The following is a 12,658-nucleotide window of genomic DNA, read 5'->3' on the forward strand; positions in this document are numbered from 1 at the left end:
AATATCGCGATCGTCTGGTTTTGCGAAACATTGATTTTTTTAATTATTTGACTTGCAAAAAATTGAATTTATATTCGAGATTTTTTTGTCTTATATTTAGTTAATTTTACTTATTTAACATTCTCATTTGTCAGTATGTTCTACACATCTTGTCGCGATTCCATGAAACGTGGTGCGCAAATAATTTCGGCGAGCCACGAAAATAAACGCTTGCTGATCGCTGTAAACGATTTACCGTATGCAATAGAATTTTCGTTCTATCCGGTCGCACCGCAGGTGATTTAGCTGTGCACTACGTGTTGCACCGCGCGTGGCTTTACAGTGAACATTTCACACGATATCCCAACGAAGCTATGCGAACCTCACCGCGATTCTCTCGCACGACTTCATCCTATCTAAAACTCGCAGCGCAGTGCGAAATTGCATTAGTGATGGATAGTTCAAATAACCCTTTTAACGGTTGTACCCGAAAGTTTCTAAGAGTTCCGAATGAAATAAAGGATGAAACATTCAGGATGAAGTTAAACAGCGATACACACAACTCTCTAAATAACACACATAGAGTTAAGTTACATTAAATTGTTATAATATTGCAATTAATTATAACACGAATTATACATCAATAACAATTAGTGATATTTCATTAAATTGTCAATTAAATTATCAATAACATCGTAGTTATAGATTTTATCTTACGCAATAAAAAAAATTATAAAAAATAGTGTTCTGTATATTTTCTATCGTGTAGATAGAAATCAATTGCACACATAATTTAAACATGATTGGAATACATACGTTGGAACAGGATATAATGTAACCTATGTCGATGTGAAAATAATTCCCAATGCAAAGTTTGTTTTATCAGCATGCACAGTCATTGGATATAGAAAAATATAATATGCATAATCATTTTTTTTTTATATAAGAGAAATTTGCGGTTTAAAAAGGAAAAAAATCAATTATTTTCGCTCTAAATCTGTAGCAATGGAAATTTGGCTGCTAACAAAAGTGAGCAGCAAAGTCATTGCTTTAAGGATGAATTTTCTCTGCTTTGAAGTTAATTTGTCTACTTTTACATAATAAGTGGACTATTTCACTCGATCAACCGAAGTGGTTTAAGCATTAGTTAATAATGCAATACAAGATGCATTGAATGTTACTGCAAGGAATGAATTGAATGACAGCGCACCATTATATCATTTGTCGTTTGTATTGGATGTTACGGGCGAAACGCTATCTTGAGACATAAAAGACAAATTAATATATTTCGTGTGATGAATTCATACACTATAGGTAAGCATTATTTATTTATTTTTTTGCTCTGCTCGAAAGCTGTCTCTGCAGGTTTGCTCTGAGTTTGGAATTACATTATTCTATTATTATTCTAATCTCCAAATTTACTCTTTTTTTGGAGTAAATTTTTTATTCCACTTATTGAATAGATTTTTCATTTCCACCTCGCAGTAAAATTCACTGGCAGGAGCATTGGCTTAATTGTCACTAATACTTAGAATAAAATTTCAACTCAATGCAGTGAAATTTCATTGCTATAGATTTAGAATGTTATATTTTATATAATCTTAAGAACATATCCTCTAAGTGATTTTACGAAATTTGGACAATCTATAATCGATGCTTAGAACTATGAACAAGTGAAAGATTCTAACGCTGCTAACGCGGTTGACGCTTTTCCTTTCTTTCTTTCTCTGTAAAACCGTCCCTTTGATATTTCCAATTTTTCTCGCATAATATAATTATTATAGTTATGCTTTAATTTAAAGAGTTTAATGTATAAATGTGATATAACAGACTAAGATAATAAATTACTTTTCTGTCCATAATAAAATAATAAAACTTTAACCTTTCTGTTAATGCATAATTTTTTCGTTTTTGTCGTTTTTTTATCTTAAAGAATATTTTGATCGCTAATATCTAAACATTATTCTCGTATACTTAAATATAATTATCGCTTGGAATTTCACGTCAATCCCGACAATCCAAGTATATTAGATTTCTTGCACGAAATCAAGCTTCGTACCCGTAGGTTCAGTAATTACAAAAGGACACACGTCTAAGAACGCGCGAGCACGTCGCTCGATGAGCAGACAACTTGGAGATAATGTCATCTCACCGTACCTTCCTCTTTGACTGTCTTGCTTTTACGGCACGTATTCGTTGCGGTTTTGGAACTAGATGACTATTCATGATTTAAACATATATCAGTAGTAAGAAATAGACTAGATCTAAGTATTATATATCGTTACAAAGGGATACTCAAGATAACGTTACTGAAAAATTAATTTGAATAAAAAAAAAAGGGAGAACTGATTGATAACAAAATAAACAGTAATGCCTATTGACTTTTACTATCTTAACTTAAGGTGACTCTACACGCTCAATAATACCGATCAGTAACATTGAATTAGTAATACTGACAGTATGTATCAATTTTTTAGTATTTTTACAACCTTATACGATTAGTATTATTGACAATCTATTTCATTTTAATTTTACGTACATTATCTACTGCATTGTGACGTACTGTGATATGGATTCTAATAAAGCAATACTAATGCTCGAGATGATCTGATTCAAAATCCAAATTATCATCAGTATCAATTCATCAATATTAATTACACACGATCAGTAATATTGTCAATTTAGTTAATACTGATAGTATTATTGATCATGTAGAGTTACTTTTAATTAATAATGTATTGTAAATATCTTTTAATTTTTTAAACTTCAAACTTTTCTGAATCATTCCTGTGTTTTCTCTATACCATTGTAAATTTCGTCGCAATAAACTTTATCTACCATCTTTGTAATAATTTTGATGCGATTACATTAAGGTAGACAACAACATAGATTTCAGGTCGCGTACTTTGCTATTACGATAATTCGAAACTTTGACCGAAACTGTTTGATTATGTAATCATGTTACACTTTACAGTTCGGTAGGGCGGATGTAATAGCGATCGTGTTAAGAAAATATTGGATTAAGGTCCGCGCGCTTCTCCCGTTTAGATCTGACTACCGTCGTCGATCCTGAAGTTTGCTCAGCGATTAGAAAAAATTAAACGTAATCAGATTGAAACGTTAACAATGATTAAAACCACGGGTACTCATCCTACGAATTTGCACGCGGTAAATATGCACGCGCGAGAACATCACGAGCCATTTCGCACGCCCGGAGCATCTCGACGTCGGTCGGCTACACACGGCGCCGAGGCGTTAACAACTCCTCTCGTACTCCGCCGAAGACGGAAGTTTAGCCCCCGCGACACGTAATTTCCACACCGACGGAACTTTCCAGTCTGTGTGCTGCGTGCGGTATGGGGACGACGATGGAGAGACGATGAGGAAGATGGAGAGAACGAGAATGAGAACGAGGACGAGGGTGAGGGCGAGGACGACGACGACGACGACGACGACGACGACGACGATGAAGCCGACGATAAACTGGAGCTCGTTAACATCAACGTGAAGACTTGCCCGCGCGCGCGCACGTGTGAGATACGCCATTCCTGTAAATAACTTCCATCCTTCCTGCTTTTCCTGTGAACTTTTCTACTTCCGTTCGTGGCTTAAAGAGGAAGGTAAAAGAAGAGCACAGAGAAGGCAAGAAGATAGTCTTGTAACGGTCCTTTTACGGAACTGGAAATTGTAGAAAATTAAAAATTATTCGTTGTGTAAATGTTTGCACAACGTTCGCTCTGTCGTCCGAGGCAAGTAAAACTGCGACAGAGGCAAATGGCAAAAATTAGAACAATACATATGTATACATATACGTGGATGTCGAAAAAAAACAAAAACAAATTACATTTTGTTCTGTCCTGGTTTCTGTTATTGCAAGCGATAGATATGGAATAAAAGGAAAATATTAATACTATCTGCATATTTAAAATGTGATTTCTTAACGTATAACAGATTTATATACTGAATCACTTTGCTTTCATCTTGCCGCATAAATCGCTTCTGCTTTCATCTCGTTAATATTATCGCGTATGTTGTACATAGAATCATGTTATGATGACGATGTCACACATCAATTTGTCAATTTTTACATTTTATAAATAAATTAGCTCTGTTTATAAAACATATCAAGCAAAAATGAGAATACCTTAATATATTTACTGTTAAATCTATAGAGTATCAAACTTAACCTAATTTAAGTCGCCATTGCTCCTACTCAATATATTGTTATTTTATACTAAAATATAGTGGATAAATTTGACACTATATAGTACTAATTTAACATTATATAGTGTCAAATTTAGCTGTTGTTTTAGTATAAAATAACGATATATTGTGTAGGAACAGTGGCGACTTAAATTAGGTTAAATTTGACACTCTAGATTTAATAATGTACGATAAAAGTTTGATATTAAGTTGGATTCTGATAATAATTGAGTACTAAATCTATTAAGAACTGAATTATTATCATTACTAAGTACAGGTATTACTAACAATAAGAAAGAACAATTTTATATTCTCATCTAGATAAATCTCATATATCTAAATAATCCCATATATATTATGAATTATGGTTTGTGTAACGTTTGCTACGTGTGAGAGACTAAAATAATACATACGCCAATTGCATTTGATCGGAGTGTTATGTTTTTTTACAAAAAAATAAAATTACAGAGAATCGTGATGTTAACATCTTCGCCAAATAATGTCCCTTCGCAATGGAAGCGCATATCGAATTAAAATGAATATGAAATGCTTAACTGATTTTACAATAACAACATTGCTTCATTGTTTTGCCATTACTTCATTATTTTAAACAGAATAGCTCGCGGGAAAGCGTAAATTAATGCGTGCGAATATTTACGTTAGCGGCGTTGTTTTATTTCGACGATGTGTCGCAACGGGAGTTCCAAGCTTATGTAGCAAGCGGGCTTTGACATGCTGTCACGTTCGTCTGATAAACCAAATAAAATGCGTTCGTTAAGCGCGAGACGCATTAGTATTCAAAAGAATACCAACTGCCAAAATACATTAAAAAATGCCTGGCGTCAACCAGCGTCACGTAAATTTAATCTCGTCTTTTCTCTCAGTTATTTTTTTCCATTTTACATCACACTATCGTAGGAAACGCAAATTTTTTAATGCACCACCATAATACATAATAAAGCACTATGCTCGTAATTCCGCGGAAGGAGGTAAAAAAATATAATAGCAACGTTGCGGTCTAGTAGAGGGGAGGAAACGACGAAACGGTGGAAAATTAACGAAAAGCCGGACTAGCGATATTTTCCCCTGGATGTGCAGTTGTAACTTTTTTCATTACACGCACTTTGCGGTCAGCAGCCGCGTAGTAGGAAAAATAGGAAAACGCGAGGACATAAAATAAATCGTGAGTAGTAGAAAAAAAAGGGTCATTCATGGCTGCGTGTATTCTGGTGGAAAGGTCTTGTCCGGAAAAGAATCTCGAGAAGCAATCGTTGCAATTTTCTGTCTATTTCCTTATTTTTCTTTTATCACAACAAAATTTTATGACAATATTTTGAAATCTTGGATTAGAAATAATGGTTACATATAGCAGCAACGACTCGTATGAATATGAATGGTACGGTTAACAAATATATGTATACTATAATGTGAACATTGCACGACATAAGTGGAATGTCAACATGGCCCAATTGCAACATCGAAGCAGAGCTACGTGGTTATGTATATTGCGAATCGGATTTAAGTACCAGTAATCTAATTATTATTCCATGCCCACGGCATGCATCGATTATCGATATGGCTATGTCTCTAATTGCAATCCCAGCCATTGGCCTAGTAAGAGGACGGACCGCGATGGCATCGGTTACATTGGGCTAATTATAAAGGGATGACGCTACAGAAACGTGTGATTGCCTCGCAATTAATTATCGCTATATGATACGGAATAACATTTGATAAAGCATATTTAATCAGACTAATACTTGGAAACTGCGTATTAAACTTTTCTCACGCTTTCTAATTAGAAACAATTTAATTAAATTATGATTGAGTAGCATATATAATATCACACAGAATCAATCACGTAACATTTTTTTAAATTGTCGCCATTACTTGTTTCTACCAGTATTTCAATCTGTAGAGAATGAGAGATCTATTTTAAAAATCTTACAGATTTTCTCCTGAATAAGATTTATTATTTTGTCGTACCTCTTGCTTCAAAATATGACACACTGTTTCAACGCCACTGTAGTAACTTTTCTCTATTTTTCCCTAAAAGTTAAACTCAACACGATCTTGATCTTTATAATTTTTCTCGAGTGATGGTTTTAAAAAATAATAAACCGAGGATTAAAAGTTCGGCGAGACTTTTTAAGTTTCTGTCTTGTGTTATTTTTCGAGATTAAGACATAAATCCTCTTATACGCGATAGTTTGCGTAGTAACGTTAGAATCCTTCTCTTTCGTCGGGGGCGAAATGTCAGATAAGTTTCGTCACGGCGGCGCCGGTATTCACCGGAAAGGCGCCACCGCCTATACACAGGATGCCCATCATCGGAAAGAATTCCGCGCGCGTTTCACATACCGACGTCAACGTCGCGTGCAAGGCGGGGGATTGAAATAAGTCTTCGATATATATTTCCTACATTCCACGTGAGAAATGCGCCGGGTGATATTTAGACAGGGTACCGTCGTCGTGTAGAATAGTGAAAGGGGGTTGCCGCCGTCGCCTCTCACCGAGAACTCGAACGGGATTGATGTACATTTTTATCGCGGTGGAGAATCGGGACGCCCTTTGAAAATTTATAATGCAATAACGCCCCCGACGCCGCCGGTGCCGTAAATATCCGGCTGTGCTGCATACGAGATATTTGTATTGCGAAGGTGAAACGCAGTGCCCTTGCAAATCAAGATTTTTATCCTTTCCTTTTTTTTTTACTGATACCTCGAGAAAAACGTGTGATATTGTTCCAGCCACTCTATTTCAGGCATAAAAGAGAATATACGAAGATATTTTGCACGCGACACTGACAGTATTTTAAAATGTTTCCGCGCGCGACAGATTATTTTCATGATGCTGACGTCAAAAAGATGCAGGCGTTAAAAAGAAATGACGAAACTCAAACGAACTTATACGAGTAAAACCCCCGAATTTTTACTCGACCGACAGAAAATGTTTTGCTCCGCAACTTTCTAGAAATTGTTCGTACATTTATGTGTCTCGAGGCAAAAGGGAAAAAATTCTTTCTAGACTGACGCGCCAGCGACGTCACTATGTAGACTCGTGCGTAGTTTTAAAATCGTCGTTGGAAATATGGAAATGAGAGAGAAACGTGATGAAGGGTGCTTTCATTTAATGACTCAAGTCGACACAAGTATCGTTCTGTCTTTGTTACACATAGTATTCAAAAAAAGATAGAACGACGTTTGTGTCACTAAATGAAAGGCACCCAAAGTGAATTTATTTTTTCCTCGTGAAATCGAAAATTTAAAAAATCAAAAGGAGCTTTGTAGCAACCTTTCAGCAGTTCCGTGACATAATATATAGTTAATAACAATTACTTTATAAAAATGTTGCAGATATACTGTCTTGCTTTCTCACACGTTATCAAATAATTTTAGTAAAGTTATTTTGAAATTTCTATGTCGATATACGCTATTCAATAAAAAAAAAAGAAATAATTTTTAAAACGCTTAAAATTGTAAAATTTTCAGATTGTTGAAACTCGGTGAAAAATTATTGCAAATAAAAAATAAAAAAATGCATTTTAAAGCTTGGAATTTGTATTTAACGTGCTTTTAGCCATTTTTTGAAAACATTTTATCTTTACAGTTCTATTTCTTACAAAAGATTACATTGTTTTGTTCGTTAAAATTACGTACGTTTAACACGGCAATTTATTGAAAATATTTTGCCCAAAAAATTTAAGACATTTACAAAAAAAGTATAAAATTTTTTGTCACATGTTTTTTTTTAATTTTTCTCACGATTTTTTTTCTGTTAAATTATGCAACTTTGAAGTTTTTTTTTACTAAATTACGTGACTAAATCTACAGTTTGTACAATCAACGTTGAAGTTTGACAAGAAATCATCACCTACAAAAAATAAAAAAAAGTATTTTAAAGCACGAAGTTTGTACTTTAACATGCTTTTGATCATCTTTGAAAAGTTTTTATCTTTACAGTTCTGAGCTTCGAAAAAGAGAACGTTATTTTGTTCTCTAAAATAACGTACATTCAACACTACAGTATGATAAAAATTTTCTTGAAAAATTTAGGACAAAATCTAAAACATTTTTTTCTATGAAACATTTCGTTTATTTTTTTCTTTATCTAGTTACGCGGCTTTGAGAATAATTATATGATTTCTGGAAATCACGTTTATCATCGACTTATCTTTTATTGAGTAAATAAATAGAGAATGTCGGAAGTTACGATGCTTGAAGGAGGTATTTTTTCTGGATATAAGCAACCATATTATCTTGACGAATATGACAGAGAAACTTAGCCTATTTGACCGACTAACGTAATTATAGGAAACTCAGTATTGCGCGAAATACACAGGTGCTGTAATGATGTAACTTGGAAATTACCTTTAGGAATTGCTCACGCGGGAGCAATTAATACGCGACGCTCTCGGGAGCAATGCTTCAAAGCGTTAACCGTAATTTCAATTCATTAACGACTACTAACACACAAGACACCCGCTAGCTTAGTAAAGAAATTGAGAGTAATACTTGTTACAATAAGGACGGAAAATTATGGATTATATGTTGGAAATTACTTTAACTTGAAGATATTATATACGGTTCGTGGAAAATTAAATTATATGTAACCAGCTTTTCTCAAGATAAAGATTGAATCTTCTGTGTCTCTTCCGTCAAGTATTGATAAAAGGAATTAAATTATAAAAATATAATAATTGACTTTCAAATAGTTGCTCATTTATCTTTTAGACGACATTATGTCAATAAAAGTATTTAAAATAATATATATTGTATAAAAAATGTCTTTCTTCTTCAGAGTTAAATATCTTATTAAGTGGGTTATTTGTTTTAACATTATAAACTGACTCAATTGTCTGAACGCAACGTTCTTGTAAATTACTTTACTACGCCTACACATTTTTCATATCTGCTGCACTTTCATGTTTGCACTTAAAAATAATTTAATTAGACTATCAAAATAACTATGTGGGATATTCAAACTAGTTGCTAGAAAAGTTTCAAAATTTTTTACAGCATTGCTCATCATACAAATTAAGTTTCTGTGAAGTTGCAAAACAATATAATAAGTATAATAGGTACACAGAAGGAAAAGATTTTGCTGAAATAAAATAATTTTGTTGGGCCAGCAAAGTAATTATGTAGGGCGCTCAAACTGATTGCTAGAGTGTCAAGACTTTTTGTAATATTGCTCATTATGCTATGAAATTTTTACGTAATTATTTTAATGACTCAAAAAAATTATTTTCAAATTTGTATTTAGTTAAAAATTTCTATATACTTTCGTAAATCATTCTTTCTGTGTATTTTCGAAACGTATCCGTATATTATTATAAAACTGCACGAAAACAATGCGGTCACGAATTCGAAAAAATTGACCTTTTAAAAGTTCCATTCTTCAAGCGGTTCATTCTTAATTCAGACAATGTCCTGCATTGTCCGATCCTTGTGTGTTGTCACAAGACAGTCTTAACCCATTCCGCAACATCGTGGCGAGAAGCAAGCGGTGCTGGCAAGGAGTTACGGTCGCCTTCGACCCAGACGACCTGCACCCGACGTATCCTGGTGGCGGTGATATATATTCGAGAACGCCGTGCCGCGACACGCGCTGGCTCGAGAGTCCACTCGAGTTACGCGAGCGGCGTAACTATTGAAAATTATGTGACCGCCTTATCGTGCGGTTTCGCGTTCACGTCTCGGGACCAGCATTAAAGTCTTCGGGACGATCGAACAAAGATACGACACCTGCTTGCTTAACTCTGATCTCTTAAATTAGCAACACGCATTTCATCTTAAATAACATGTTCATCATTGGAGATTATTATTGTAATCCTACTTAAGTACCAAGTCTATTGTTCCATTATTATACAATATGACTTACGGCCGATTATCTCTCAGTTAGCCCCATTATATCACTCTGACGTTTGCTCTATGCATCCGATGTGAACGAACGGACTGAATTGAGTTCCTGGTCAATTTATCATGGCGTTTGCACGCAGGAAAGCCAGATAGAAACGAAATGAAATCCCCGGCCGTCTGGGAGAGACTACTACTAGGGGGTCATACGGTCCGCGGAGATTTTACCTCCGAACGTCGAGAGCTTCGAGGCAGATGGTAATATGTCTTTTCCTTTTTCTTCGGACTGTTGCAGATATCCAGGAGTTTTACGAGCTGACGCTGCTCGACGAGTCGAAATCGGTACAGCAGAAAACGGCAGAGACGATCCGCATCGCGGACAAATGGGAAGCCAGCGACGGGCCAATCACGCCGACCTTTGCTCAGAACGACGTGAGTACAGTTATAAGACCTCCATTCATATGCATGCATCACGCGTCATTCGCGAATTGCACCGTGTGAATTTTTCCGAGCGGATATAGAGAGAGGCGCGGCGCGTCGAAGCTGGTAATAAATCTCGATGAGATGCAATTTCGACGCGAGGCGAAAATGAATCTCTGTGTTCACTCGTTTCGTTATTCCGAACGAAATTGTTGGAATTGAAATCCCGGCAATGTTGGCGCGGAAAATAGTACGAATATATAATTCGTCGTAGCGAGTGTTGATCATACCTCGCGCGACGGTGGCGTAATTAGCGTTGGTAATTATAATTGGCGAGTCGATTGGCCCGCAGGATATCATGCGGGTCCAATCAATCGGCCAGTCTACCGATTTTAATTGCTAATTGCGGACCGCCCGTCCGCAATCGACATGAGCCGTCGCGACGTCATATCGACGCCTCTGTCATAATGGCGAGCGATCGACGTGACATTCAACTGATGCGACGATTGCGTACAACAGCTGTATGCACCTCGCGCAACCTCAATCGCGTACACTTGGCTCTTCCGGATTAATTCGATCGTTAAAATAACATCTCGACGACTACGGAAGTATCCTCGATAGCTGCCATTCTACAAGGAAATTGAATAAATGACATTCTTCGAGAACGTCACATTTATCGACATATCGATTGATATGTTACTTAAAAATATACCGAATGTTTAATATAATATTTGCATGACGATTTTTTATGTTTGAAAAAGCTTTTACAGAAATGTGATACTAATTTAATTACTGAAAGACAGTAATTAATTAATTATTTTAAGTATTGAAAATATTGTAATTCAAAGCGTTTAGTATTTCACATAATTAATTTATCAGTATTAGATTTCTGTAGAGGTAATGATTTATAATTAAAAAACATATCTTTATGTAATAATAAAAGTGATTATTTCTGTTGCTAAAAGTATTATATTGTAAATTTAAACGAATATTAATATAATTTAATATGAATATTGTTAAATTTGTGTTATTGTTATATTTATAATTAATTCTCGCCTTTTTTTCTTTTTTAATTTTTAAAATGTAATTAGTTATTATTATTGTTGTATATGAATTACAATATGTATTAAATTTTTAATTCATTTCATTTCTCTGAAAAGAATCGTTGCACTACGCAACAAAATACATTGCGATGAAATATGTTGATACGTTTATCGGGCGTGAATTAATTATTTAATCAACATCCATTTTTCGAAATACAATAATTTTACAAAACCAATCAAACATACCAACGTAAACAAATATTGATACGCTAAATATGCTTCTATTTCCAAACTGTAGTATGAATTTCTACTAAATTAATACGTTCTTTGATCTGTAGTATGTATAATCAATTTTTAACATAATCTCGCTTGAACAATTGCTTGCCATGCATATGAAGAACACTGATAGCCAATTGTCAGCAGTAGAGGCACGAAGAATGCGTGCGAGGAAAAGTCTTGGTATTTTTATTACTCTCCTTACATTTTCGACTTCTTTTGAATGCGCAGCGTTCACGACGTTTATATAGTGCATTCCGGACGTACATTTCATCGCGCGCGTGAGTAGATATCCCATTTTCACATACGCGTGCGCAAAAATATCCCGTGAAATTCCCGCGAGAAAGGGAACATAAAGGATCCGCATATTTTCATCCTTCAAAGCGGTGTTAATCATCCGAGCTTAACGCCTTTCATATATGCATAAAAGACACGCGAGACGCTGCAAGCTCTGTTACGATACTCCATAATAATATCACTATCCTGCTTTTGCGCAGGTACAATCAAAATTATAGGAATACAAGTGCATCGCGTGGAAATCGTGTTTCCTTCCGTCGACATTTTCCGATATTTTAAATAAAGCTTTCCTGCATTTTCTTTACGGTGTACAATTAAGAGAAAAGAACAAAGCGAAAATATTAATGAGGCTTCCCGAGTTTGCGCTCGTTTTACAATTATGCCGATGCACGCGCGCCGGGCAAAAGCGGATTACACCGCAGATAACAATGTTTCGTACTAAACTATCATCTTCCTCTCTACTTCTCTCTCTCTCTCTCTCTCTCTCTCTCTCTCTTTCTCTTTTTCTTCTTCTTCTCTTCTTTTTGGATATAATAAGCTACGGAATAGGCAAAGTGTCGACACGCAGACGCAATATGTACC

General features: G+C 35.2%; 1 protein-coding gene across 9 annotated transcripts in view; it reads left to right on the top strand.

Moving 5' to 3' along the window:
• LOC108747664 (disks large homolog 4) overlaps nucleotides 1-12,658 on the top strand; it is a 333,352-nt gene that overhangs the window by 17,297 nt on the left and 303,397 nt on the right. For all 9 annotated transcript variants that reach the window (XM_018485269.1, XM_018485270.1, XM_018485272.1 and 6 more), the window contains exon 2: nucleotides 10,336-10,472. In XM_018485269.1, coding sequence (XP_018340771.1) covers nucleotides 10,336-10,472 — 137 coding nt within the window. The remainder of the gene's footprint in view (nucleotides 1-10,335; nucleotides 10,473-12,658) is intronic.

The sequence above is a fragment of the Trachymyrmex septentrionalis genome, unplaced genomic scaffold (genome assembly GCF_001594115.1).
Source record: "Trachymyrmex septentrionalis isolate Tsep2-gDNA-1 unplaced genomic scaffold, Tsep1.0 scaffold20, whole genome shotgun sequence".
Classification (NCBI taxonomy): domain Eukaryota; kingdom Metazoa; phylum Arthropoda; class Insecta; order Hymenoptera; family Formicidae; genus Trachymyrmex; species Trachymyrmex septentrionalis.